Here is a 14,651-nt window from a genome sequence, read left to right on the forward strand (position 1 = left end):
CATAAGGGAAGGGAAACAAAAATAATATAAAAACAGGGAGGGGACAAAACATAAGAGACTCTTAAATATGGAGGACAAAGGGCTACTGGAGGGGTTGTGGGAAGGGGGATGGGCTAAATGGGTAAGGGGCACTAAGGAATCTACTCCTGAAATCATTGTTGCACTATATGCTAAGTAATTTGGATGTAAATTTTAAAAAATAAAATAAAATTTTTAAAAAATACGTGGTATGAAATAAATACATAAATAAATAAATAAATAAATAAAAACGCTATGTATTGGAGGGAAGTGCTTTTCAAGATCCAGAAAAAATCGTTAGCTGGAGTTTAAGCAATTGTTTCTAAAAATTGATTTGGTTAAGGATGCACCTTAGGTATGTGCATCAGTGTCGATTTCCTATTTATTGCATTATTTTCTTCTTTACTTTGGGAAACTTGAAGGTTCAGGCACTGGTTTAATGTGTCCTTCGCTTACTGCTGAGCCGTGAACAGTAATAAAAGAGGGTGGTTCCTGTATGGTACTTGATCAGCCCATTCCACTAGACCGATTGGTGGTCAAAAGTATCGATCCACTCCACATGTCTGGCATGTGTCTATTTTCATCAGTCAGCTTAGCTGTTTGCCATCATGGAGTTTTATATTGGCCTTGTTTTGGTGATAAGACATGAATCCAATTTAAATCTTCGTAAGATACAACGCCTGGTTCCTATGTGACTAGCACTCACTCTACGAATTAATTCTGAAAAAACTGTTGGACTTGGTTTCCAGTGCTTGGATAACTCAACTCTACCACTCACTAACTGTGGCTTTTTCTTTTTTTAATGTTTATTATTTTTGAGAGAGAGAGAGAGAGAGAGAGATGCGCATGTGCACGTAAAAATGTAGGTGTATATGTCAAAAATACATATCATCTTATTCATTTGCTCAAGCATTCCCTGAGTGTCTCCTGAGAACCAGGCACTCTGTGGGCACCCTGGAGTTAGAAAGACAAATAAGAAACAGCCCTTGTTTTGGGGGGGAGTCCTCAGAATAATCAAAGATCCATAGTAAACCCTGATGTGGAAGCCCTGGGACTCAGTTTCCTCAGTGCTGGGGGAATGGCCTGTGTTCAGAAGGAAGCAGAAGGGGATTCTGCCGCATGTACAGGCTCCTAGGAGACCTGCTGAAGCCAGGCTGGCGGGGGTGAAGGGATCACCTTTCAGTCCTAAGGGAGGAGCAGGAAAAAACAGGAGCACTACCCATGGTTCTCAACTCCCAAACCAGCAGCCAAGCCCAGAGCTTTACTGACAAGCATAGGGTGACCTTAAACACGGCGGAGAAACACTACACAGTGAATGAATGAAAACACACCTGAATAATAATAATGGCAAACATTGACATCGTTGTGTTATGTAACTAAGTTCTGTATGTCAATGCTTCGCATGTTAACTCATGAGTGGAAGCAAACTTTCCCCAAGAGCTGATGGGCTCCACGAAGAGGCAACATCTAGAACCCGAGCCTTCTGCCCTCGTCTGTTCTTTCCACTTCTGCTGGGATTTGCTGAAACGTGACCTGCTCAGGCTGAAAGGCCTCGTATTTGAATCGACTGTGACCCCTTGGGGTCTGTGTAAGCTGAAGTCTGCCTAAGGCCAGAAGACATTTCTAGAGGAAATGTCCCCTAAAAAGGGGAGCAAAGCCTTTGTCCGTGAGTGTGCTCCCCAGCCCCATCCCTGCCACTGCCCCCGGGGAGCCCCCCTCCCTGGTCAGCGACGGCAGAGGGGTGTTGATAGGCAGAGACTCAGCACGGGGGCCCAGAAGTACTTTTGTTTGCTTGCTTAGTTTACTTTTTCATGGGGAAAAATGCCATTACCAGAGGCCATCCTAGGGCAGGAAATTTTTGTCACTCCAGCTGCCACAGTCAGAAGGTGGTAAACCGACTTGAGGGCAGGAGGCTGTCAGAACCCCAGGGCAGGAGTGGAAGCGGCTTACTGAGGCTGGGGGCTCAGGTTAGTGTCGGCCCTGCCGGCTTTAGGAACTCGACTTTCTGGGAAATCTCACATCCCTGGATTACCTTGGGAGATGCAGGTTTTTTCTTCTCTATTCCTTTTTTTTTTTTAAATAAAAACTATCTTTTTTTAAAGCTGTGTTTCCACCATTTTTTTGTTATTTTCTAATTTGTTACTACTATCTCGTCTTCTATACATTCATGTATTTTTTTCCTCATTCCTCTCATCTATTATTTTGACTGTCCAGATAGTACATGAACCAAAATAGCTGTAGGATTGGAGAGAATAAAGGGCTAAAAAAGAAGAGATGGGGCTTTGGAGTGATTGACAACCTAGTTTCAAATCCCGGCTGTATCATTTGCAAGCTGTGTGACCTGGGGGAAATGAAATCTGCTTCCTTATTCGTAAGTAGGAACTAAATGACTTACTCAGTTGCTGTGTGGTTTAAATGATACAAAAAGGAGGGGAAAAAATATACAGTGCCCAGGAATAAGGATTTAATAAATGGTGTCAGTTATTGTATTAATTATTGTTAATTGCTATATTAGAATGTCAGGCAAGAAAAAGGGCGATTCTTGACCACATATTTTCTCTCCTCGTTTTATTTTACAAGCCTCGCTGGACCAGTTCCCCTGCTTATAATGTTCCCTGTACCCATGTTACAAATCAAGCAGATGACGGATACCTTGAATAATTGAGAACTACAGTTACAATTTTTGAGGATAACAGATTCCAAAATCCAGCCAAGAACAACCACCTCATCTGAAAAGCCTCACTCCCTACAGAATATTTATAAGGAGAAAAATCAAGGGGTAAAACAAATTCACTCAGATCTTTTTTCCCCAGAAAGTCATTTTAATAGTCCTCCCATCTCAGAGAAGCTGACAGAATGTCATGCCCTTAACAGACTTTGTTGTGGTAGAATTTAGGAATTAGGAAGTTTAGACTGCTATGAGTATTACCTGTGATACTAGAATAATTCTTGCAGTTAAGAAAATGAAAGTCTTGGGGCACCTGGGTGGCTCAGTCAGTTGAGCGTCTGACTTTGGCTCAGGTCATGATCTCGCCGTTCAAGAGTTCGAGCCCCACGCCAGGCTCTGCGCTGACAGAGCCTGGAGCCTGTTTCAGATTCTGTGTCTCCCTCTCTCTGACCCTCCCCCATTCACGCTCTGTCTCTCTGTCTCAAAAATAAATAAACGTTAAAAAAATAAAAAAAATAAAAGAAAGAAAGAAAGAAAGAAAGAAAGAAAGAAAGAAAAGAAAGAAAGAAAGTCTTGCATTTGCTCTGATTTTGAAATGAGGCCCAACCTCTTCCGGTGAGTCTGAGTTAAACCCACACATTTCATTGAATACAAATAATGACAGGGGACACGCATCAGCTTATGATCCGCCAGGAATAAAAAGTCAGTGCTCTCCTCCTGCTCTCTGAAGTACTCCTTGGTATGACCAGAAAGAAGACAAGCCTGGTTTGGTTTTTGTTTGTTCCCACACATAAATTAACTGCATGGACTGCAGAATTTTACTCCCTGTGTTGTATTAGAATTTCAAGGAAGAAGTTTTTATTTTAAAAGCACCTGCCAGGGGCGCCTGGGTGGCTCAGTCGGCTAAGCGTCCGACTTCAGCTCAGGTCATGATCTCGCAGTCTGTGAGTTCGAGCCCCGCGTCCGGCTCTGTGCCGACAGCTCGGAGCCTGGAGCCTGCTTCGGATTCTGTGTCTCCCTCTCTCTCTGACCCTCCCCCGTTCATGCTCTGTCTCTGTCTCAAAAATAAATAAATGTTAAAAAAAATTAAAAAAAAATAAAAGCACCTGCCACATTAAAAAAAAACAATAAAACAAAATAAAAACACGAGAATTACTCTCTCAGTATCTCCTGTCATTTCTCTAAGAGACCAGCTAGGTAATGACAGAACAGACTTTCTTTAACAAGCACAGAAACCACACCAACACTTATTTTTGTTTGTTTCACATTTCACATAATTTGTAGATGCTGAATTTTGAGTCAATTTTTTGGCCTGTTAATGAAGCACTCAGGAGACTTGGTATTTTTGGTACATCTTACTTTGTCTATAACCCTTGCTTCCATGTGATTTCACTTTAAATACAACAGTAACATTTTAAACAGGAGTGGTGGATGAAAGAGACAACAGTTACCTTGTTTTCCATCTTTTTATTATCTGTATTTTACATACACACTATCCACCTAGCATGCTAAATTTCTTCTAGAAGGTGCCCATTTTCCATCACATAAGCCATAATTGCATTTCTTCAAGTTGCAGAAGTTGTTAGCTAAGGAAGAAAGGGTTCTCATGTTTAAGTGGGCTCTCTTTGGGCATGGTAGTGAAGTCTTGCTCTCGGAATCAATTCCCTTTTTTTGTTTGTTATCTACATAAACTTTCCATATTCATTGAGAATATTCAAAAACTCTAGGTTCTTGTCCTGAGAAACTGGATTTAATATTAAACGATTTCTTTTGCCTATGTAACCTTTTTCTAGCGTTTGGGCTGAGAAATGCTTTCCTTGTACGACATGAAAACAGATATCGACGGTGTGTACAGCAATGTTCTTATTCCAAACCCAAAGGGAAAATATCAAAGTATGTATCTCAGTCGTGCAGGTTTTGATTCTTCAGACCTGACATAAGGAAGAATCTCCCCCCAAGCCTCTTAAGTAATGGGAAATGGGAAAGTTTGTGTATTTCCTTCGCCGGCTTTGGGAAGGGCAGAGGTTAAGAGGGGGAAGGATGTGCACATCTAGTCCCTATCATGCTCAGAAATCTCAAGAACTGACCACCTCTTCACACTCACAGAGCCAACACAGCTCCTTCATTTTCGCCTGGAGCAGAACCTCAAGCAGCCTTGGAGTTGCACAGCTTACGTGAAACAACGGGAAAGAACTGCTTTGGATTGCAGGATTGACTCTTAAGGTGTTCCGACTGTGAACGTCCTGGTATGCAAATTATGTGACGTCAGCTCAAATGAGGGGCCACCGCAATAACGAACCGCCTTTGAAGATACGCCAGTGTTCAGAAAAGAGGCCAGTGTTGACTCAGCTATGGCACTGAGAAGCAGCCGCGTGACTGGTTTCTCCATCTTAGAAGTTTTCTTTCCCCAGGAAGGTTTTCATCACGGCAACAACGTAGCCAGACAATTAACGCAGTGTTGCTTTAGCCCTAATAACTCAATTTCCAGGGTCACCTCCCTCAGTCTGCTTTGCAAATTATGCCACTTGTTAAGAACCATTTCCATACAAAATGGAAATTCAAGGAATTCAGTTTTCAAACTGTTTATATTCTCAGTGCTCGTTTTTCTAGTCATCATGGACTATTATGATTCCTTGATTATTCGTAACTCTTTTCCCAACTTCCATACCATACTCATTTAATCCATTTGCATTTTCATAGATGATTAGAGGTATTTGTGACATATTAAAGAAAATGGGAAACATGCAAGTGTTTCATTACTCTTAAAGAGCAAGTCAATAAATACAAAGGAAAATATTAGTCCAGATATGTGAATAATTGTCAACATTCTCTGTATATATATTATATAGTATATATGTATTATATATTATTTTTAACAGAAAACATGGATGACACAAATAACAGCAGCAATATCTTGCTTCACCAAGAACCAGGAAACCAAGAAGATAACTTTACGTCGCCTGCAGAATCCTCTGAAGTGTAGGAACCTAAAACAAGTGGTGCATTTTGTAGACATTAGGATTAAGGTATTCTTTCATTCAAACTTTTCTGACACTTATTTAGTGATGAGCTGGAAAGAAATGTGCATTTTAAAGGAGTTCCAGAATTTGAGAATTTGAGCTAGGAAAATCCTCATTATAGAGGAATAATGACCGCAACAAATTTGAACTCTGAGGAATTTTTTGGCGGGTATATACTGATACCTTATCATGTTTCAGCAGGGCTCGCAAGAGGTTGGAGTGAAGTATGGTGCTATTAGAATTCGTAAAGGGTGAAAGATCAGATGAATGGAGGGTCAAAAGGAAAGCAATGTCCACTGCTTGTGCTCAGTATGAATTCTAGCATCTCACTTTGTGTATGTCAATAATGAAACCATATTTCCTACATGGCTCATAAACCAGTCTTAACTGCTTTACAGCCCTACCTCACATGCAGTGATAATTCTTTTTTTTAACTTTTTAAAATGTTTATTTTTGAGACACAGAGAGAGAGAGAAATGAGCAGGGGAGGGGCAGAGAGGGAGACACAGAATCTGAAGCAGGCTCCAGGCTCCGAGCTGTCAGCACACAGCCCAACGCAGGGCTTGAACTTCCGAACCGTGAGATTATGACCTGAGCTAAAGTTGGATGCTCAACCCACTGAGCCATCCAGGCACCCCTAAAGCGCATTGATAATTCTGATACAACTTTGGTTGCTTTTTTAACAGATTAAGCAATCAATAAGGTCTATATTTAACAGTTTTTAAATTCCTATTTGCCAACAGTTTACTTACCTCAGGTATACTTGGTAATACCCTAAATTGAAAGTAGAAAATCCCAGAGATTAAATGCCCTTATTTTAAGGGGAAAAAAAGCAAGTGTCTGTTCCAGTTTCGCCAGTTAACACTTTTACGTGAGAGATATTCATAGAAATAGTTAAGATAGCTTTCTCTGAACCTCATTTTTTGAGGAACGAATGATGAAGTTTGTCATAAAACCACTTTCTGGTTTGAGTGGTGTGTGTGCTGGCATAGAACAGCCAAGTTTATTTGGCAGAAAGCACTTGAAATGTCATTAGAATCTTTATCAAGTAAAAGTAGCTTGAATTATTATATTGTCATGGTGGAATACACTATTAACTTCATTTAAAAAAACGGGTTCTTATAGTCAGATCATATCAAGAGGAAATCCACAAATTTCAATATCAGGAATGGTAACTTCCGCAATTTCCAAAACGGACGTATTGCACTTTTCAATTTGGGCTGGAAGATAAGTGATATGTTAACTGATCTCCTTAAGTTGGAGGATGAGACAGAGAGGATGGGCTTGAGGAAGTCATGACGTGCAGTTAATTCTTTGAGGAAAACACAGATTTTGCCGCACTGCAGCATAAAGGCTCTTATCCAAGGGCCAAGCACTATTAGAAGGGAGGGGCAGTCTCTATATAATTTCAGATATTTATTAAGAATAAGTTGAATTAAAAGGAGAATCTTGAAAGCAATTAACCACTGTTAATGTCTAAGAATAAATGAGAAAAAAAAAAACGGGAGGGCCAAGAATGGGGACTAGACTGCAGGTGAGTTCCTAGAGAGGGGACCTGGATGGGATTGAAAGCAATTACATCCAGAAGACAATACAGATTTGTGCAAGAGAAGATTTAGGAAGAAATATCTGACCAAAAAATAATATGTATTTTTTAGAAAAAAAAAAATCAACAATCATCTTGTAGAAACTTTTAAATATTTAAAACCAACCTAAGAGGAAGGACACAGACCGGGACTAAGTGATCTCTCAAGATTCCTTTTAAAATCCTCTAAGTCCAGGGGCACCTGAGGGGCTCAGTCTGTTAAGTGTCTAACTTCAGCTCAGGTCATGATCTCACAGCTTATGAGTTCGAGCCCTGAGCTGGGCTCTGTGCTGACAGCTCAAAGCCTGCAGCCTGCTTCAGATTGTATGTCTCCCCCTCTCTCTGCCCCACCCCTGCTCACACTGTCTCTCCTTCAAAAATAAATAAACATTAAAATTTTTTTTTTAAAAATCCTGTGAGTCCAATAAATAATTATATGTATAAAGAACTCGTGGGGCGCCTGGGTGGCTCAGTCGGCTAAGCGTCCGACTTTGGCCCAGGTCATGATCTCCCAGTTCGTGAGTTCGAGCCCCGCGTCAGGCTCTGGGCTGACAGCTCGGAGCCTGGAGCCTGCTTCAAATTGTGTCTCCCTCTCTCTCTGCTCCTCCCCTGCTCATGCTCGGTCTCTCTATCCTTCAAAAATAAATAAAAACATTAAAAAAATTAAAAAAAAAAAAGAACTCGTTTACCCTTAAATCTCATTAAAGGGAAAGTCTGAGTAAATTAACATCAAGATGGAAAACAGCTGAAGAAGAATACGCTAGATGCAAAGGACTATTAGTATTCCCATGTTCATCACAGCACTATTCACAATAGCCAAGAAGTGGAACAACCCTTAATGTCCGCCAACAGATGAACAGGTAAAGAAAATATGGCATATACATACAATGGAATACTATTCAGCCTTTGAAAAGAAGGAAATTCTGCAATTTGCAACAACAGAGATGAACCTCGGACATCACACTAAAAGAAATCAGTCAGTCAGTCACAGAGAGACAAATACTGTAGGACTCCACTGATGTGAGGTATCAAAAGTAGTCAGACGCATAGAATCAGAGTAGAATAGAGGTTGCCAAGGGAGGGAGAAATGGGAAGTTACCAGTCAACGGCCTAAAGTTTCAGTGAAGTGAGATGAGGAAGCTCTACAGGTCTACTCTACTAGAATTTAAAAGCCGTCAAAGAGGGTAGATCTGTTAAATGTGATCACAATAAAATAAAATTTAAAAAAGAATATGCTACGTATTTAAACTGAAATTCTATAGTGCTCACAAAAGAACATGTCTAATATATAATCTAAGAAGTTCTTGAGGATATACACATTGAACTCTTCAGAGGGAAGCACATTAGAGTCAAATTAAAAAAAAAAAAACACTTCTGGAATTTTGGTTCCCAGGAAAAACACGGTAATAAGCGACTGGTATAGTGAGCCCTCAGAAAAGTGTCTTTAAATGGTCACCTGGGTACTAAACTTAGATGAACAATGAAAGAAGGAATGACTTTAATATTGTTTAGTATTTCTTTGTAGTTTTGTTAATTCTTCACAATAATGAATGGAATGAGAAGGGAATGTCTTAAGCAAAATGGCTTTAGTGATTTCTCTTGCAATTATGAACTTCATTCCTAATTCTAAATTGAACATCAAAGCATACCCATGGTCTACATCCATGTGGAAAGTTCTAACAATCTGTAAATAAGTACAAAATGGTTAATATTTTCTATTCTTTTTTATTTATTTTTATTTGAGAGAGAGAGAGGGCGTGCATGAGCTAGAGAGACGGGTGGGGGAAGAGAGAGAATCCCAAGCAGGCTTCACACTTGGTGAGGAGTCTGGTGCAGGGCTTGATCCCATGACCCTGGGATCATGACCTGAGCCAAAATCAAGAGTCGGACGCTCAACCAACTGAGCCACCCAGGCGCCCCATGTACTCTCTTTTTTTTTTTAATAGAAAAAAATAATTTACAGTCACAGAATACATCTACTAGAAAGAAATGTTTTTTAATATCATCTTTAACAAATTAAAAAAACAAAATCAACAATTCAATAAGGATCCTTCCATTCTTCTTTATACAGATTTAAATGCTGTTGTGTAATTTATCAGTTACATTTATAATCAATAACCTTCCACTCACTGAGTTTAGAAATTACAGTATTTACTGAGCTAAACTCTCTCACAAAATAAGGCACAACTACATGATCACAAGTAGTAAACACAATACAAACAATGAATCCAAAACCTAAATGAGAAAATATTCATGCAAAAGTTTCTATAGAAACTATGAATATATGATCCAGTTCAAGGAAGTACAGAATGTCATATACATAACTGCATCATGTTACAATAAATTCATTACTTCTACACAGAAAGAACTTAGCTATTTCCAATTCTATTTTATACAATTTTACATAAATTTAGTAAGTTTATGCACAATATTCACATCTGCAACAATAACAAATTGATCATTAAAATTCAGGCAAAGGGCAATTAAGACACGATAACGTGTGGCACATTATAATTACAGAATGCCATTCATCAAGCTCATGTCTAGGAATACTAAATTGATGGCACATTTAACTCTTATGGATCAAATCATCCATGGTTTTATAGCCAAAGTGCATTAAAAAAAATTGCTATAGTCAAATAGGTCATGAATATCAAAATATATGATCATAATTTGCTCTCCACTTAGAAGCTAAACATTTTTATGCAAATGCAAAGTTAAAAAAAAGTGGCTTCAAAGTTCTCAAAACTATAAAATAATCCAAAGCCTTTCTAAGAGAGATGGGAAACTAACAAATTTGGCAGTTACTATTTAACATTACTGTGAGGAAACTATCAAACTAGCTAATTCCACATTAAGAGGTAGTTGAACAAAATGTTATTTGTACACTGCATTGAGGTCTTTGTGTTTCCCTCTTTTTTCTTCAAAATGAACTAATCCTATACCAGCAGCTTTGTCTTCTTCCTATGAAAAAAAAAATCTGTAGGTATACTCTATTGTACTCTAACCCAGCAAAACTTGATTTTAATTCACATTTCTATGCTGGGGTTTGGAATTTACTAACATGTGATGCCAACAGGCTTCGCATTAGAGCCAAGAGCTGGGACGTGCCAGCCCTAACTCACTGACAAATAGTACCAGCAAACATCTAAAACGTAGAGCCAATAAGAACTCAGAAGATGACTTTTTAGTTAAAAGAAAAAGAAAACCCTTTTTGTTTCCAAAACACGTTAAATTAGTGAGAGTTAATAAGCACACACACACAAAAGGTTCATTTCTGATAGCATTAGTGTAGTAGCCTATGGTAAATTATTCAGGACCTATAAAATGAGATTTAGCTAGATGAAAACTAGTGATTACTCAAACACATACAATTTTGTTTGTTGCCCTCCCGACATTTTTTTTGTGAATATGTGGGTGAGTGGGTAAGACGGGAAAAGGCCTTCAGCGCACCCAGTTAGGAGATGAAGTGAACAAATATTCTAATCTAGAATCCTCATGAAGTTTTACTATCTTCAAAAAAAAAAAAAAAAAAAAAAAGGTACTGTGAATATCTATTTTTCCAACATAGAAAATTTCTAAGTTTCATATTAACTTCCTTATATTTAAAGTGTAGAATTAAGACTCTTTGAAAGGATTTATAAGCATATGAAAATGCACAAATAATTTTAGCTCAATTTATATCATCCAGCTGTTGTTTTTAATAAAGAGTCATTGTATTTCTTCTTTATGTATGCTCAAGGATGTATGTCTATCCTAGTCTAGGGACACCATCAGGGTCCTTAATAGCTACTGACAGCAGGATTTACTTAACTGAGTTTTATAAAATAATTAAATGAATATGACAATCTCTTCATTTATCGATGTTACAGGTAAAGCATAAACCCGATAACTTTATTTCGGCATGATATTTGAAAGCAAGTGTATATTATAGACTATTGCAAACGAAATGTTAACTCCCATTCTTCCTTATTATTACCAGATGATTACACTGCACAAATGTATAACTTTATATTTTTTCTCTAGAAAGAATAAACCAATATTAATGACCTCTCTACAGATGTTTCCCAAATTAAGAAGACTATGATAAATTAAAGTTCAATTCCATTGTTCAGCATACAAATAAGCTAACTTTTAATTACCCTTAATTAGCCATTCTGTTTCAGTTCTGATTATAACTTTGGGATTCCGAAATATATTTGTTTTTGGTGATATTCTATTCTCCAATTGTTACTTTAAAGCAATTTCATAGCAGTATTTTTGCAAAGTGAAAAGATTTACCAGTTAATATGGAACCCCAAATTCATAACCATTTTAAATTTAAGTCAACTTCACAACTTTCAAAAATGTTTCCCTATTAGGTAAAAAGATGTAAAGTCGAATATTTAATGTCTCCTTCCCATGTGTATTTGTTTTCACAGATAAGACTAGAGCAATATCAGTTACTGGCTTTAAGATGCAAAATTATAAAACTATTACAGTGAAGCTGAGCTACGGTTCGAAAGGTTAAACCAAATAAAGGGAAAAATAGATCCATTAAAAAAGCAAACTCAGATTCCCAAAATGCTGGAGAGACAATCCGAGGGTATAACATAAAGGCTAATCTCCAAAACCTTCCTACTTACAAGAAACTGACAATAGAACCATTATACAATTTTTACGATTCATCCTCCAGCTGGGGGGTGAGGGTGGGTAGTTTTATAGAATTCTTAACAGTATGTGAGAGTTTAAACATGAGATAGAAAAAGACAAAGAAAAATTAACCCTAATCTTTAAAATACAACCCCAGGATAACCATAAAGTAAGCAAACTGATTTTACAGAGGTTTTCATAAAATCTACCCAAGAGAATTTAATCAATATCGTTAAAACAAAAACCATGTTCAAATTCATGGTTAGTACATATTTCAACATAAACTGTACTTAGAACACATGAGTAGTAAATTTATAACAATGCAACTGAGCTATGGACCTATATATAAGAAAAAAAGAAAGTTTTATAGTTCTGTGCATGACTTCACCAAGAGAGTATCTAATGTAATAATAATAATAATGTGCTATTGTGCAACATATATGATGTGATAACATCACCCATGTACATTTTTGTATACTAAATTTGGGAGAAAAAAGTAAGCTATGGAAGCATATATTCATGTCATTTGTGAACAATGAAATTATATTTAAAAAAATACATTGCTATTTTCTGTCCAAAGTTTATTTACATTTCATTGGCTAATTCTAAACTTGGCATGAAAGCTGTTCCAGGGGTTAAATGGAAAAAAGTAATGAAAGATGAGCCCAAGTCTCACAAAAATAGAAGAGTTTTACTTGATATTGATAACATTCCAAAATATATGAATTCTAATTTGGTCTAATATTGCAACCACTGTCCAAATCAAATAGTAGTCCAAGACCTCTATTAAGTGCATTTATTAAAAATCTAATGTTAGTGTAATACTATTCTGAAGTTGTGATAACCCATTATCCTTGCAAGTCATTGAAACATGCATCACAGACACGAACAGGCTTCTTAGAAGATGGAGTTAAGGCATTTTTGGCCGAACACTCAGCACAGAAGATATTTCCACATTGTCGGCAGTGATGCTGTAAATGACAAAAATTAAACAATTTCAAGCATAAAAACTACACCAAAAGCATGATGAGATATAAGAATACTGCAAACTGCACTGTGAAGGTATATCAACTTTCAAGGGATTAGTGTATTATTTAAAAATATTTCAACATGTCAATTTAATCTCTTAATTTGAATGCTTTCTATTTCTCAGGTACTGTGCCAAACATCTGATATAAAATTCATCAAGAATTCTCAAAAGAACCTTCAGAGGCATTTAAAAAGTGATAATAAAGCACCTCGACCAGCTGAAAACCATTTCTATTTGCCAAGTGTTTCAGGCATAATTTCTTCAGTAGGAATATAAACTTCACATGGTATTATTCAGAATAAACATTTTTTTCATCTCTGCTTTTTCTTTAAAATAACCCAATGATGACTAAAACATATGAGTTAAACACATAATGACTAAACATATGGCCCAGTGGTTCAGAAAATGACTATTCCAGAGAGTAACTGAGTAGGAAGGCAAGGACTATACTTAAAACTAAAATTGAAATACATATGCTGACCAGAAACTAGACTGCATAAAATTTAATCATTCTATGTAGTTGTAAAGTTAACCAATAAATAGAAAAAATTTTTAAATCTGTCAAATACAAGATTTTGATGGTTAAAACATTAATTGATACTGAGAAATAAAATCCAGAACCACAGCAATATGAACAAAATCATTTACCCGTCTCACTGTTACTGAAAAGCCTTTCCCACAGGCCATGCAGTTTTGTACTTCATTGTCTTCCGCCCACTTCCTATTTAACGCTTGCGTGTGTTTGATCTATCAAAAAAAAAAAAGGGGGGGTGTCCATACATTATAATACTCAACATTTTAAAGAATGATGGATAATTTCTAATTTGGTGCCCAAGTTTCTCAAAATTTAGACTTACAGGCACCATGGGATAAAATTTTAAAAATCAGAAATACTTTGGTTGGCTTCCATTGTCAAAAGCTGCTACACTCTTAAGTCTGAATGACAAATTAAGTCAAATTTTTACCCTCAAAGGCACCGGCAACTTCTAATCTTTGGTGATTTCCTAATCTTCTAACCCTAATGATCAATCCTTCCTAAGTACCCTGAGCACATGTTCAGATCACTTCTTTAACACATAGCAGCTCGTCTATTCCTTGATGTTCCTCAATTTTCCCAGAGCTGCCAATTCGTGAATGACAAGGCTTTCTAACTGATCCCTGGGGTCTCTCAGATTAATTCTTTATCACTTTTATTCAACTATCCATAACACCTACAATACTGCTATACAGATAGTAACCATTCAAAAGTTATTTATTAAATACAGGAGATTTTTTTTAAAGATTGAAAATACGCTGGGGTGCCTGGGTGGCTCAGGTGGTTAAACATCCAACACTTGGTTTTGGCTCAGGTCATGTTCTTGCCATCTGTGAGATCAACCCCATGTCGGGCTCTGCGCTGATGGCGTGGAGACTGCTTGGGATCCTGTCTCCCCCCTCTCTCTCTCTGCCCCTCCCTTACTCAGGTTCTCTCTCTCTCAAAACAAAAAACAAAAAACAAAAAAGATTGCAAATATGCTTTTCACTAAGAGTTAACTCTAGACTGAAAAACAGCCTCACATTACCAGATGACTTACTTGAAGGGATTGATTTTCTCTGCCCAGCTCCTGCACCGCTGCGGTCGTATTATCCAGCTTTCTTTGCAATTCTAGTACTTTGGTTTGAAGCTTTTCTATTTCACCTTCTCCTTTAAGACATCTA

General features: G+C 37.4%; 2 protein-coding genes across 3 annotated transcripts in view; one reads left to right on the forward strand and one right to left on the reverse strand.

The window, feature by feature from the left end:
• The window catches only part of PLEKHG7 (pleckstrin homology and RhoGEF domain containing G7), a 61,148-nt gene extending 55,479 nt beyond the window's left edge, over nucleotides 1-5,669 (forward strand). The window contains 5 exon segments of the mRNA XM_042993707.1: nucleotides 430-584; nucleotides 4,480-4,538; nucleotides 4,541-4,579; nucleotides 5,566-5,632; nucleotides 5,635-5,669. Coding sequence (XP_042849641.1) covers nucleotides 430-584; nucleotides 4,480-4,538; nucleotides 4,541-4,579; nucleotides 5,566-5,632; nucleotides 5,635-5,669 — 355 coding nt within the window.
• A 5,141-nt stretch (nucleotides 5,670-10,810) lies between these two features.
• EEA1 (early endosome antigen 1) overlaps nucleotides 10,811-14,651 on the reverse strand; it is a 112,905-nt gene continuing 109,064 nt past the window's right edge. For both annotated transcript variants that reach the window (XM_042992885.1, XM_042992886.1), the window contains 3 exons: nucleotides 14,528-14,648; nucleotides 13,602-13,700; nucleotides 10,811-12,894 (listed from right to left, as the gene is read on the reverse strand). In XM_042992885.1, coding sequence (XP_042848819.1) covers nucleotides 12,772-12,894; nucleotides 13,602-13,700; nucleotides 14,528-14,648 — 343 coding nt within the window. In that variant the 3' untranslated portion in view covers nucleotides 10,811-12,771. The remainder of the gene's footprint in view (nucleotides 12,895-13,601; nucleotides 13,701-14,527; nucleotides 14,649-14,651) is intronic.

This window comes from Panthera tigris, chromosome B4 (assembly GCF_018350195.1).
Source record: "Panthera tigris isolate Pti1 chromosome B4, P.tigris_Pti1_mat1.1, whole genome shotgun sequence".
NCBI lineage: Eukaryota > Metazoa > Chordata > Mammalia > Carnivora > Felidae > Panthera > Panthera tigris.